Below are 14,519 nucleotides of genomic sequence, written 5' to 3'. Positions count from 1 at the left end.
ATCCCACTAAAGAAGAAACATAACACATAAATACTGTATTTTTCATTTGATTTATTTATTTATTTTTATTAAATTTTTTTAAACGTGTACTCAAACAATATACCGAAAGGAATTTAAAGCAGACATACAAAGTGTACTTTTAGTAAGATGCATTACTACTACTACTACTACTACTTCTAATAATAATAATATTAATCATAATAATTTAATGTTTTATTACTTTTTTATTCTATTGTATTTATATATGTTTGTTTAATTTTTCTTTAAAAAAGCTCGAAAGGCATGCTGGGAACTGTAGTTTTTGCACTACACCGTTTACGGGGCGTATACCCGGATGCGGATGCTGACGTCCTCCTATGATCTGTCATAAGACTGGAGATCATCATCATTCACTCGGCGATTATGAGAGAGAGCCGTCTGGACCTTTGTATTACACCTGCCGTAAAATCACTATTAAACGGAATATTTCTTTTTTGTCGGAATTGGAGAGCTGAATGGACCTTCTAATCACTCATGGATGATTGAAGAACAGATTTAAGATGGTTTTTCCGCTAGTTTCAGCAGCGTTTCTGCCTCAATAACATATGTCCAGTAAGTTAGTGCTGAACTGTCATCGACAGGTTAGCCGGCGAGCTAAACAACAAAGCGTGACGGGTTAATCAATCTTTTTTTCATCATATCGTCTTGACAACAACATTTCGCTGGCTATTTTATTCTTGAATAACGCCGCAGCATGTTCTACATGGTTTGAACTTGTTTTTAGTATCACGAAGATGGCACTGGTACACGCATACTATTTATCTAATTGCTATCAGTTTTAATAGGATCAATACGATGCTTTCTCTCCTTCTTTCTGGGGATGTAAACTGCTGATCGTGTCACCCATGGTGACGGTTGCTATTAGAGACGAAGCATCTTTTTCCATGGCCCCATCTGGAGCTCCTCTTGAGCCTGTCTCTGCTGGGGATCTACAGTGATGTAGTTTTGTTGTTGTTTTGAAGGTGATGAGAGTAGCATGCAGACGTGTCACATGGGTGCCAAGGTGACAGGCAGGTGAGACAACAGCAATTGGCTGAGTAACACTAACGACAGGACTTTCGTGTGAGGAAAATTTGACTTGATCGTTCTTTCTTCCTTAGTCAATTTGTAATAGACACTAGAAGCATCTCAGAAATGCACCAGAGCTGCGTTCAGATAAGAACCAGAACTTTAAAGTTATTGAGCTAGAACAGTGAATGTATTCAAATGCTGTGGGTGTTACTAAATCTTCCCTGCATTATGTTTTTTGACGTTAAATTGGAAAATGATGGACCGGAGGTGGATGAACTCTAACTTGGTGCTAAATAAACACATCTAAGATAGGAAAAGTTGACTCAGACACCTGCCTAAGGTGTCTTCATTTATGGGAAGTCCATTGTGAAACCAGTGGATTTGAGCCATGTGGATCCTTCATTCTGCAACAATGTTGCCTGCTTTTTTGCTGCTGTTTCTTATGAGAACCTCCATCAGTTTGTCAGAAGCCATGAGTAGAAATGAGAAGAATAAACTGAGGTATGGGTCTGTGTGAGGAAACGCAAAATTATGACTTGCTTGCTGTATGATTCAGAAAGTTGTTTTTTTTATTTGAGAAATGTCTTTGCTTCTCAGGAACCAAGTGCTGGAAATGTTTGACCACGCTTATCAAAACTACATGGTATGTACACAGTGACTGATAACTTTCTTTGTTAACAGTTGGGTACAAGGAAATTTTAATGCTACTGTTCCAGTCTCTTATGCTTACCAAGGCTGCATTAATTTGTGCATAAATACAGTAAAAACAGTAATAATGTGAAATATTATTATAGACTTTAAATAAATGGTTTCTATTTTAATATATTAATAAAACCTGTGGTGAAAAAGCTGAATTTTCAGCAACATTACTCCAGTCTTCAGCGTTACGAATCATTCTAATATGCTGATTTGGTGCTCTAGAAACATTTGTTCTGTTATCAATGTTAAACAGTTGTACTGCTTAATATTTTTGTGGAGACTGTGATACTAAAGAAATCTTTTGTAACATTATAAATGTTTTACTGTCACTTTTGATCAATTTAATGCATTCTTGATGAATAAAGTATTAATATATTAAAAATAAATCTTACAACCGACCTTTAAACAAAAAAAATCTTTACACAAATAAGTTCCGAGTAGCAAAAATGACATACCATAGGTTTAGGGATTGGTTTATTTTTAGTTGTATGTAATTATGCATGATTTATTGCTACTAGTATGAATATAGTAATATAGCAATTACTGTAAATACATGTGACAAATGTAACAACAGCACATTAAAATAGGTGTTACTGCATTTCTTTCTTCTATGAAACACACAAAAAAAATGTGCTGCTCCATACAATGAAAGACAGGCAAGTGTTGTTTTGGACTCCACTGACTTTCATTGTATGGACAAAAACAGTTGAAATGTTCTTTTAAATATCTTCAAGTTCCACAGAATAAATAAAGTCAATTAAATTTGGACATGAATGTGAGTAAATGAAGCCAGAATTTAAATTTACATTATCCCGTTAACATTGCTGGTTTGCCAAGAAATGTCCCTAAACAGTGAAAAATACTTCTCAGAAGCCTCTGTTATGCCCAGAAGTGTCTCTAAGCAGGTTGGAAACATAAGATGTGTGAAACTGAAATGCGAAAACCTGCAGTTTAAAAAAAACATGCACAGGAGGATGGCGAGTATAGGGGAGGCAGATTAATGTTTGAGAGAACAGCATTATAATTAAAATCTGCCTGATTTCATCACATTTCATCTCTGTTTTGACAGGACCATGCCTACCCCGCAGATGAGCTGATGCCTTTGACTTGTCGTGGGAGAGTACGTGGACTAGAGCCCAGTCGAGGGGATATAGATGATGCCCTGGGGAAGTAAGTCTGTTGGAGAGAAAATAAAGACGGAGAGGAGAGGTGTAGAAATTTATTTTTATTTAGTTGTATTTAAAGAAAGACAGAGATGAAAACATGTTTTCCTGTTCCGTCAGGTTCTCCCTCACTCTCATCGACACTCTTGACACTCTTGCAGTGAGTAACATCTCAAACAGAAACCTCATACAAACACAAATTTGTACAGTCAAACCCAGGGTTGTTTGCTCATGACCTGCTCTGACATCTCACAGTTGTTAAATAAGACGGTGGAGTTTGAGGAGGCGGTGAGGAGAGTGGTGGCGGATGTACGGTTGGATAATGACATTGTGGTGTCTGTATTTGAGACCAACATCCGGGTGCTGGGGTGAGTAAGGCATCTGTCAGAGTTTCAAAATGGGCTGACAGAGTAAAAGACTACATTTTTGAACCCAGAGTAAATTGTGACCATTTTGGTTGTTTAGAACTTTACTGTTCTCCATAGTGGACTACTGGGAGGCCATTCCATGGCTGTCATGTTGAAAGAAAGTGGCCGAATGGTCTGGTACCAGGACGAGCTGCTGCACATGGCCAAAGATCTTGGACTCAGACTGCTGCCTGCATTTAACACCAGCAGTGGCCTGCCTTACCCTAGAGTGAGTAATTGCACACATGTACATGCATTGCATATACAATATGAATGATCAAAAATCATCACTGGAATGGAAATATGTCCCTCTTCCAGTCTTTTTAGACATGCTATGGTCTTGTTTAGAGCATTAATCTCTCTTTTTTTAGAGCATTAATTCTCTTGTTTTGAATCTCTTTTGAATCTGCTGTTCTGATCGTAGCAGTGCTTTGTTGAAGTCTGCCTTAGGGAAATGAACTGTGTGACTTCCCACAATGGCTGCACAATCTCATCATCAGCATGACCACCCCTTTCCCAGTTGCTGTTAGTTCATTATACAGACATACAGTTCCCATGTGTATGATTCTGATTGGTTCATCACAACATTCTGTGATAATTTTTTTTAATGGCCACTAAACTGTATACTTAGATAATGTCTAAGAAAACAAATTTTATGCTTAGCGTTATGCTAATTTCATGGCTTGTGACATGACAGCCGCCTCTTCATTCTCAAATAATTTTGATTTAATAACTGAACCTTCTTTAATGTAATAATATCAATTCTATTGTCCACTTTGATGTTAATCCCCATTTAATTATTATTTATCTAAAATAAATTAATGCTTTTATTTAGCAAGGACACATAAAAATTATCAAAAGTGACAATAAAGGCATTTATACTGTAATGTTACAAAATATTTCTATTTGAAATAAATGCTGTTCTTTTAAATTTTCTATTTATTAAAAGGTCCTGAAAAAAATGCTGAAATTGCAGTTTTCATGAAAACAGGCATCTAAATATTTTCAACATAAAAAGAAAAATGTTACTTAAGCGCCAAAATGATTGTGACCTTGAAGACAGAAGTAATAGCCATCACAGGAATAAATTACATTTTAAAACCTATTCAAATGCAAAACATGAATTTTTAAATCATCATAATATTTTACAGTATTACTGTTTTTACTGTATTTTTTATACCCAAAATTTTTGATTCTGCATTTACAGGTGAACCTGCGTTATGGAGTCCGTGGACCTGAGACCCGTACAGGCACCGAAACGGACACTTGCACTGCCTGTGCTGGGACAATCATTCTAGAGTTTGCAGCCTTGAGCCGCTTTACTGGGGACCCCACATTTGAGGTAAAATAGCTTAATGTTGGAAATTAGTTTTTGATATAACATTCGGAAATGTCCTTATATAATCTCCAGATAAATATTTATTTTTAGGGTACAGAGAAATGTTCGAAAACCTTGCGTTTTGTATAATTCATGTTGACTAAGGTCACCAAGCTAGTAGAAATACTGTTGTGATTGTTTTGTAACAAACTAACAATGAAGCACTGACGTCATTTTAGCCTGAAGTGTTGATTCCTGGAATGTTTGTACAAATTCTGTCTACAGAATTATAGCACAGATCTCTTATGACATAACTGTACCGGGTGTAAGACAAAGACAACATTAGCGTGACTTGTTGTGAACTATGAAAAGTATTATGATGTCAGGAATGTTCTCACTGTGTGTGGTGAAAGAGACTTACGATGACTAAATCTATTGAAGTAGGCCAGTATTTAGGTGTTGGTGTACTGTTGTATTGTTTACAGGCTCATGCGAGAAGAGCTCTTGACTTCCTTTGGGAAAAGAGACAGAGGAACAGTAATCTAGTGGGAACAACCATCAATATCCACTCTGGAGAGTGGGTCCGTAGGGGTGAGACTGAATCATACCCAACAACCCACCCAAGACATGAAACAAGTGTGCTTATATACGGACAAATTAGGGAAACGTCAAATCTGAATCATGATGTTTTTTGTAATTGTTCCCTTAACAGACAGCGGAGTTGGGGCAGGCATAGATTCCTATTATGAGTACTTAATGAAGGCTTATATATTACTTGGGGATGATCGATTTCTGCAGCGCTTTAACACTGTGAGTATCTGTCATTCTTTTGTTAAAGTCATTATAATCCCGTAATAGCTTGCAGCGCCACTGAAATGAATCTCCTTTTCAGTTTGCGCAACCAAGCAGTCTTACTTTACAACCCCTTTTCTCCACACATCTGAAATATTTAGACAACTTTGGAAATCCAATCAATTCCTGATGGACACCTTTTTTACTCTTAAATGGGTATCAAACACAATTTCATATTGACTTTGAAGAGACTCCATTCACTTTCATAATTTCATATGCATGTGTATGTGTAGATTTTTTGTCTTATGTTCTAGTTTTTTCTGTTTATTTTGGTAGGCTGGAGTAGGTTGTGTCTTTTAACATTATGATTTATTTAAAAGATTATAACACATTTATTAGTTTATAATAATTTATTATTAATATTTTTAATGATGTATTATTTGTTTATTTTAGTAGGCTGCAGTAGTTTGTATATTTTACAGTTTTTAATTATTATTTGTCTATATGTTTTAGACATTATATTAATATTATTATTGTATTTATTTTATAATTGATCATTATTCAGAACAAAAGCCCTGGAACGTGACGTTCTATCTTGTTGCCCACAGCTGTAGGATTCAAAATAATTTTTATACTTTTTCTAGTGTGACTCTCATTTTAGTTTTGTCTGCTATGATATAGCAGGTTTCTTTATCTCGTCTGTATTCATGAATTGTGTTTGCTTGGCATGTATTTCAGCACTATGCATCCATTATGAAGTATATTAGCCAACCTCCTCTGCTACTGGACGTCCACATCCACAAACCCCTGCTGCCAGCTCGCACCTGGATGGACTCCTTGCTTGCCTTTTTCCCTGGATTGCAGGTGAGTAATCAGTAATCAGTCTTGTTTTCATTCAGTCATGAAAATCCAAACGTAGGAGCTCTGCTCCTTTCTGCTCATTGCAGGTGTTAAAGGGGGATATCCGGCCAGCCATAGAGACGCATGAAATGCTTTATCAGGTTACCAAGAAGCACAACTTCCTCCCAGAGGTAGATCCTCTTTTCTGCTGTCTGTCTTTTCAATTTCTTCAATGTCTGTGGTTTACAAACTCTTCTTGACTTTGGCCCACCCCCTCACGTACTGTCTCGCCAGGCCTTCACCACAGATTTCAGGGTTCACTGGGCTCAGCACCCCCTCCGGCCAGAGTTTGCAGAAAGCACCTACTTCCTCTATAAGGTACAGCGGTGTCACTGAGTTCTCAACTAAATCTCAATACAACATCTCCTTCACTCACATAATTTTCCTTCTCATCAACCTGCAAATGTGACCTCCTTCACGCTGCACTGCTCCTGCTGTAGTGCATTCGACCATGTACTTTAATGTTGTTAACCATTGAGACGATACAAATGATTCATTTCCTCTGAAGGCAACCAGAGATCCATATTACCTGGAGGTGGGCCGCACCATACTGGAGAACCTGAACCGGTTCGCTCGGGTTCCCTGTGGCTTCGCTGCTATGAAGGATGTGAGGACAGGGAGTCACGAGGACCGGTAAGAGCAGGGGTTTGTGGGTAGCTAAAGAGGATGTTGGTTTATATGAAATATTTTTGTACAAATAGTTTGAGAATATTTTGTGAAGGGAGTGTTTATGAGTAAAGAGTGGGCGATAGGCTCATGGCATGGCATATTTATTTCTCTTTATCACCACCCACCTGTTTCAGCATGGACTCGTTTTTCCTGGCGGAGATGTTTAAGTACCTGTTCCTGTTGTTTGCTGAGGAGGACGATTTGCCTTTTAATGTGGAGGACTACGTCTTTACCACAGAAGCTCATCTGTTGCCTCTTTCCCTCTCCACTGCTTCAAACTCACAGGCGCCCCCTTTGGTAAACAATATGGTACTGCACATCAGCGACATGGCAGTTTTTACTGCATGTGTACTTTAAATGTATCAAATGTTGATATACTATCTCTCTGTCACCCCAGGCTGGAGAGGAGCTTGATGACTCAAATTTTGAGTGGACTTGCCCTAACACCCGCCTACTCTTTCCTGATCCCGCCTTCCCACGCAATCTCCGCAAACCAATCAGGAGCACGGTGGATAAGAGTTGTCCGCGCCCAACCACTCATCGGTGAGAAAGTGATATAACCAGCTGGTCTATGTTTAAATAGCATTTTACATAATTTTATTTTATATAAATGAGATATATAATTAGCATATATTATTTAGAATTAATATGTTACAGCTATATCAGATGCTCTATTTTTAAATAATTTTTACATATATATATAAAAAAAAACAGGTGCTCAGGTTGAAATTATAGGACATTTTCAAGAAGATATTTAATGGTTTCTGTTCATCTGTCTTTTGCAGAGAACCTGGTATGGGACGTCCTCCTCTTAGGGCTCAAGACTTTATGGCTAGTAACCCTGAACATCTGGAGCTGCTGAGGCGAATGGGTGTCAGTCTCATCCATTTGAAGGATGGCAGAGTACAACTCGTTCAACATGCCACACAGGTACCATGCAGACCCAGCAAGCCTGTGTTTATCTTTTTAACACTATTTTATTCTTATTAAGGCAATAGTTATAAACACAAATATTATATTTTATTATATTATAAATAATAAGGGAATTATACTATTTAAGTTGTGTTTTGAATCTGTAGATTCAAACAAAATCTCCCTTTCTTCCTCACTGCAGGCGGTGAGCGCAATCGCTGCAGAAGACGGCATGCGTTTCATGCAGGAAATGATGGAGCTGTCCAGCCAGCAGCAGAAAGAGCAGCTTCCTCCACGAGCTGTTCAGATTGTTTCGCACCCCTATTTTGGTCGAGTGGTTTTGACCGCAGGCCCTGCGCAGTTTGGATTGGATCTTTCCAAAAGCAGTTCTGGAGTGAGTATGGTTAACTCTGACCTTTTATTATGAACTTTTTTGTCTATTTCTGTGTTGTTCTTGGTTTGTTCTTGCTACAGGGTATACATTTTTTTAGTCATGCTATACTGTGTATTTTGTTCTCTTTTTCCTTCTCCCTTAGATGCGTGGGTTCGTAACCGTAGCGGAGCCCTATAACGGCTGTTCTGAGTTGAGTAACGGTGAAATTGTGGCAGGCCGCATCGCTCTGCTGCAAAGAGGCCAGTGCATGTTTGCAGAAAAGGCCAGGCACATTCACAAAGCTGGGGCCATCGGAGGCATCGTCATAGGTGAGATATGTTTCATTGAGTCAAGTCACCTAGATCAGGAGTTTTCAATTCTTTTGATGTCAATATCCCCTAAATGTAATGATTTCCTCACAAAGAACTCCCCCTCTAAACAAACGGCCTTTATGTTACTGAAACCCAAGCAAATTATTAAAATATTATCTGGAAAATATTTAGTTTTTATTAAGTTGACAGTGTATCCCCCCCCATTAATGTTACATGTGAAACTGTTTAAGTCAGATACCTTGATATAGCACTTTTCATGGTAAATAATTTTCTAAAGCAGTTTTACAGTTACGTTGACAGCCTCAAAATAAGCCCTTTAGTATTTTTTTTTCATCTCATATTTTCCACTGACCCGCCCAAAACCCTTTTGTGGGCCCCTGGGGCCTCTTGGACCCCTGTTAAAAAAAACCTGATCTAGTCAATGGACTATATTTGACCATGGCTGCTTAAAATGATTCATTATAATATTTTTATTGCCTTTGTACCAGTGCTATTTTAGATTAAAATTAAAATATTTATTCATGTTTTGAATTATATTTATTTTTTGTATTTTCAGTTTTCATTGTAGTTTGTCATTTTATGTAATTTTTATTCGTTTTTTTTTTATTTCAGGATAGCTTTAATGTATTTTTAGTTTAGTACTTCAACTTATTTTATTTTAGTTAATTGCCAAAACAACATTCATAATTTTCTTGTTTTTTTAAGTTTAAGTCCCTTTTTAATTTATTCCAAATTTTAATTAGCAAAAATGATTAAATAGCTTTAGTTAACAATATAAACAATGTTTTCTACAGAATAAATCAGTCTTAGTATTACTCTCTTCTGTTCTTTGTCGTTTCTGTTTAGATGACAATGAGGGCAGCAGCAGTGATACGGCTCCATTGTTCCAAATGGCGGGAGATGGGCGGAACACTGATGATGTCACTTTACCACTTCTTTTCCTGTTCCACAAAGAGGGTAACATCCTGTTGGAGGCTCTAAAGGAGTACAGGGAGGTGGAGGTGCTGCTCAGTGATAAAGCTAGAGACAGAGGTGAGACACTTTCTAAGACAGAGCGAAGATGTGAATATGAAAAAATGTTAATATGTGAGGAAGTGTTAACACGTTGCATCATCTACTTTCATTCCTTTCTAATTATCCTTCCTTTATTACTCTTTCCCTCTGTGTTTGTCTTTTCCCTTTCCACTACTTCCCCCCCCCCCACCTTCTTGGATGAGCAGAATCCATATTTAAGGGGAAAGCCCTCCCGGGCACCCTGTTGGATGGCAGTAAGTACCCCTCCTCTATGGGTTTCCCTTCATGCATCAAACCCACTTGTTTTTAATGAGTCATGTTGCAAAGATCATATTTACTAGTTGAATGAAAATAAATGCCATCACCAAGTAGGAAATTCTGAACATTCTTTAGGCCTTGAGTTTCTGAGTTGGAGGCATGTCAGTAAGAAAATATGGTAAGAAAATAGATGCGGTGTCTGTACTGATGGTAAATTTATTGAAATGAACTAAATTATTATCTTTCATTTACAATTAAACTTGCTAAGGATCTGTTTACACCTGGTATTAAGATGTGTTTTTGTCAATCAGATCTCAAGTGGAAAACATTAAATACAGGTATAGATGGAGTCTAAAACATTTTGACCACTTTCCAGTGGTTGTTGAAAAAACTAATTCGACCAGATTTCTTTCATAGCGTAGACACTTATGTGGTAGAATGTGTTCGAACAGCCACAAAGGACCACCTACTTTCTGCCCACTGATCTAACACGTGAGCATTATGGGACGTGTTTTGAGAAAGTGCACCAAAATAATTTACTCCAACTTGATTACAATTGGAATCGACGTTACCATTTGCTTCCTTTCCCGCTCGCTTATAAGCAGCATAAAACTTCCTTCATTCAGTCGTATTTGTGCACCATACTCAGCACTTCCACAAAATAACCATGTGATGAAACGAGAGGGGAGGGTCTGGACAAAATCCAAACACAAGTGCACACAGAAGATGTATTTAAACACATAACAACCAGGTGTAAATGGTAATGCGTCTCGGCTGATCACTTGTGATTGTATCTCTGAAAGCTCATCTTAATACCAGGTGCAAATACTGTTTAAAAAACGATAGTCGTGTATAACAGAATATATAACAAATATATAATTCAATTTACAGCACAATTTGTTGTAGAGCAAAACGGCACGTTCACGACGTAATGGTTTAAAATGAAAAACCCCATTATAAAAACCCTTAGGAAAGTCTTGTGGGAACCCATGGCAAATGAGTTTTCTGTGTTTTGACATTAAGGCTGCAGCACTCTATACGAGCCCAGGAGAACTTGAACACACCAAAAGTTTATGGACTTGTATTAATGCAACTTTACTTAAAATCGGCATTTTTCTTGATGACAAAATCTGATTTTGATGACAAAATGTCATCATTCTCCAAACCTCATGTGACTTACTAGGTTTTGTCAGTGATGTGTGATTGATATTAAGCAGATTCCTTGTAGTTCATTCAACTGACTTTTTTTTCAAGGTACGGATGGAGCAGAAGAAGAGGACTGCTCCACAGAGGAGAAAGACCACACTTCTCCCGCCTCTTTGGAACCTGTCGACCAATCACAATTAACTACTCAGGAACAGACAACAGACGACTCAGTCTTAGGACAAGAGTCGGTTCAGCCAGCGGAGGGACTTGGCAGTTACGTCTCCGTGGATGTAGGGGAGGAGCCTGCGGTGGACGGAGACTCCAGCAGCCAATCGGTGGATTCGCTGATGGCTGATTGGCAGGAGGACTTGGAAGCGTTTAAGCAGATGGAAAAGGATGAGCTTTGACATTCCCCTCCATCTCGGACTCCGCTAGGTTGTCCCAGCCATAGCACAGACTGAGAAATCGGTTCTGTCGAATAGGGTCAATATATCAGACAGGTGGGATTAAGAACTCTGACTCGAAGAGCTCATTTTCTACGGCCAGTTCTCAGGGGCTTTTCTTTCCTATTCACATCTTTCCTGTTTTCTTCAACTGAACGCTCACCCACACGAGCACTTGTCTGTTTCTCTACATGCCTAGGGTGCACACTCAGTCCTGTTTTTGTCTTCCTTCTAAGAAATGGATTCCCTGATTATTGAAGCGCAGGCTTAAATAATCAGTTCTGATTAATCATCTGAAGGACTGATTACTTTAATGGCTGGTTTAACTGTGACGAATTGCTTTTTTGCAATAGGATTCATACTCGGTTCTTGTCTCAGTTTGCAGGGTCTGAAAAAAGAAAATACGAAGAACTTTATGAAATGATATATGTGTATGTTTGAGTGTTTGTATGTATGTATGTATGTATGTATGTATGTTTATTGTTTTTGATTAATAAGTGAATCAGCCTGGGAGCCAAACAAACAAACCTCCTGCAGATCAAAAATGCTTCTTCTAGCCTTCTGCATTAAGTATTTAACAGTCTTACACATTCAGTCCAGCTAATATGACTTTATAATGAGCTCAATGTTTTCAAAGAAAAGCATTAAAGGACCACTGATGACAAATTTGCATGTCAGTGACAGTGACAGACTTTTTTTCCAAGGATGAAGGAGACGTGCGAAGCATCCTGAAGGATCCGCCAGAGGGCGCCATTGCTCCATTGCGCCCAATAGCTAATTAATTGACTGGGAGACCATGCCAGAGGGCGTGAAATGTGATAAGCTCAATAAAATTAATTGAAAATTTTAATATACGCTTCCTTTTTATTGGATAGGCTTTCTATCACGTGTAATATTTATGGGGGAAGGGGGAACTTGATTACATTTTAGCATTATGAACTTGAGCATGTGATAAATAAATTTTCCTCCTTTAAAGCAGCAGTTAGGCTGTTGCATCCAGGGGTGTAGCACCAAATGTTGGACCCCAGCCACACAACCAAGGGGGTGGGCCCCTCACAACACAACATCATTTGCTTAAAATATTGATTTAAAAATGCATAATTTCTTGGCAAAAGCAATTGACAATATTGGAAAGCTCTTTTTCAAGACATGCTACTGGGGGTGATGAGTGGAAAATGTTTTGGATAATTTGACTAGTTCCTCCCCTCCTACGTCTAGGCATGTGGTTGGTTTGCCACACGCGCTTCAGCAAGATGGCTGCAGTTCTTCGAGCAAATCAGGAGTGCAGGCTGTAAGCCAGCGGTCCACATCACTACAGCAGCGCTTATTCCGGCTGCGCGTGCGTGCGTGCGTGCGTGCGTGCGTGTGTGTGAGTGAGTGAGAGAGCCGACGCCAGTGGACCGAGCGGGTCACTTCTGACAAGTGAGTGTTTCCCTGTCATATTTATGCGCTGATGCTTGTGTTAATTGTTAGACGCAAACCGATTGCTTTTCTTTGTTGCTGGTCTTTGGTTAGTCGATTCCTGCTTTGGCTCCTGACTGGTTCTTTTTTTGCATGATCAGTTTAATCTGATTTGTGAACAGTGATTCTGGGCTGCATGGTGGTGTATGGGCTGTGTCTCAAAACCTAGTATTCTGCCAGTCTACACAGCATTTTTGGGCATCTTTAGCGTCCAAAACGAATGCAATATTTTGGGGCGACTATGATGCCCAAAATGCTGTCTAGGTAAGCAGTATTCTAGGTTTTAAGAGACAGCCATGGTAGACAGGAATAGGTGAGATCAATAATTGGTTAATATATTGCAAGGACGTTAATTGATTTCCTCCCGTGTTTTTATGTGGTACTACCGAACTGGAAGTAAAGAAAACAAAACCTGGGTTGGCATGCATGCACACGTATACGCGTGTGTGTGTGTGTGTGTGTGTCTGTCTACTGTCCTGCGGGCAGACAATGCGCTCTCTGTCTCTGCCGTGGCGCAGCTGTCTGTGTGTCCTTCTGTCACTGTGCTTTCATATGCAGTATTTTCGCTAGCGCGCATTCAATGTATCGCGGTGTGTTTGAATTGCAGACATGTTTACGTCTAGACTCTAGAGGGAGCTGTGCGTGATTTAGCGACGTCTGATTCGTAAGTGAATCATTCCTTTGAGTCGGATCTTTTCAGTTAATCGGTTGAACTGGATCACAGAACAGCACCGATCGATTCGTTCAAGAATCGGTCAGAGCGGCATTTCGAATCAACTCACTGACTCGGTGAACTGAGAATGGAGAAATTTTACTTCTCTAACGTTACTAATAGTAGGCGAAAAGAGTAGCATGTCTGAAGTCACAGTATTCATAAAACTTCTGGCGAGAGCCTAAAGTGCGTACTTTACTATCCCATGGGGCCAGGTAGAGGATTTGTGGATGACCGTGAAGAGATTCAACTGATGCTGGTAGGTCACATGATAATGACGGAATGGCCAATGTTGTAATACGGATTAAATTCATACTGCACACATTCTTACAGTATAGAACATACCTTTTTAATGGTCGGAATATGCTAGCCTATTTTGAATGCAGCTAGTTATTTAACAATGTCTTATACAGGATTTAAAGGAGGGGTAAGCGATTTTTCAAAAACGCTTTAGAAAACGGATTCGGGCCGACTAGCAAAACAAACTTGTAATCAATTGTAAAGCCAATCAGCAGTAAGGGGCGTGTCTACTCATGATGTGGAGGAGAGAGCGTTCAGTGCACACATTAGCGAGCGGAGCGACAGAAAGATAGAGATGGCGGATAAAAAAACAAGAGGAAAATATCTGCGGAACAGAAGAAGGCTTAAAGGTGCCATAGAATGCATTGATAGAAGGTATGTGGCTTAGGTAAGGGCAAAAAATCTCCAGAAACGGTTTTACATGTCCATTTTAAACCCTAGGATTTGTCCCTAGAATGAAATTCTATGTCTGTTTTTACCTTATTTGGAAGCTCTACCACTGAGCCACAGGAGAAAAAAAAATTTAACAACAACAAAAACTGGAAACGTTGAGACGGGCTTATTTAAAAT

General features: G+C 38.9%; 2 protein-coding genes across 4 annotated transcripts in view; both read left to right on the top strand.

Moving 5' to 3' along the window:
• Positions 1 to 377: 377 nt before the first annotated feature.
• LOC107585860 (ER degradation-enhancing alpha-mannosidase-like protein 3) lies at positions 378 to 12,326 on the top strand. 3 transcript variants are annotated; one of them, XM_016273023.1, is made up of 21 exons: positions 378 to 1,551; positions 1,648 to 1,693; positions 2,819 to 2,919; positions 3,033 to 3,072; positions 3,168 to 3,280; positions 3,398 to 3,548; positions 4,527 to 4,661; positions 5,123 to 5,228; positions 5,350 to 5,447; positions 6,168 to 6,293; positions 6,377 to 6,460; positions 6,564 to 6,647; positions 6,838 to 6,962; positions 7,133 to 7,295; positions 7,396 to 7,541; positions 7,784 to 7,928; positions 8,113 to 8,304; positions 8,447 to 8,612; positions 9,462 to 9,647; positions 9,836 to 9,883; positions 11,142 to 12,326. In XM_016273023.1, the coding sequence occupies exons 1-21, from the start codon at positions 1,439 to 1,441 to the stop codon at positions 11,438 to 11,440; spliced, it is 2,667 nt and encodes an 888-aa protein (XP_016128509.1). In that variant the 5' UTR covers positions 378 to 1,438; the 3' UTR covers positions 11,441 to 12,326. The 3 variants fall into 3 exon arrangements, with proteins under 3 accessions (XP_016128509.1, XP_016128508.1, XP_016128510.1); XM_016273022.1 differs by having other exon boundaries at positions 7,133 to 7,307; XM_016273024.1 differs by lacking the exon at positions 9,836 to 9,883 and having other exon boundaries at positions 7,133 to 7,307.
• A 381-nt stretch (positions 12,327 to 12,707) lies between these two features.
• The window catches only part of LOC107585858 (uncharacterized protein C1orf21 homolog), a 29,076-nt gene continuing 27,264 nt past the window's right edge, over positions 12,708 to 14,519 (top strand). Inside the window, exon 1 of the mRNA XM_016273021.1 lies at positions 12,708 to 12,898. The gene's annotated coding sequence lies outside the window, so the exon portion shown is untranslated. The remainder of the gene's footprint in view (positions 12,899 to 14,519) is intronic.

Source organism: Sinocyclocheilus grahami, unplaced genomic scaffold (assembly GCF_001515645.1).
Source record: "Sinocyclocheilus grahami isolate Dianchi unplaced genomic scaffold, SAMN03320097.WGS_v1.1 scaffold75.1, whole genome shotgun sequence".
In the NCBI taxonomy this organism is placed as follows: domain Eukaryota; kingdom Metazoa; phylum Chordata; class Actinopteri; order Cypriniformes; family Cyprinidae; genus Sinocyclocheilus; species Sinocyclocheilus grahami.
This window is presented reverse-complemented; position numbering and strand designations above follow the sequence as displayed.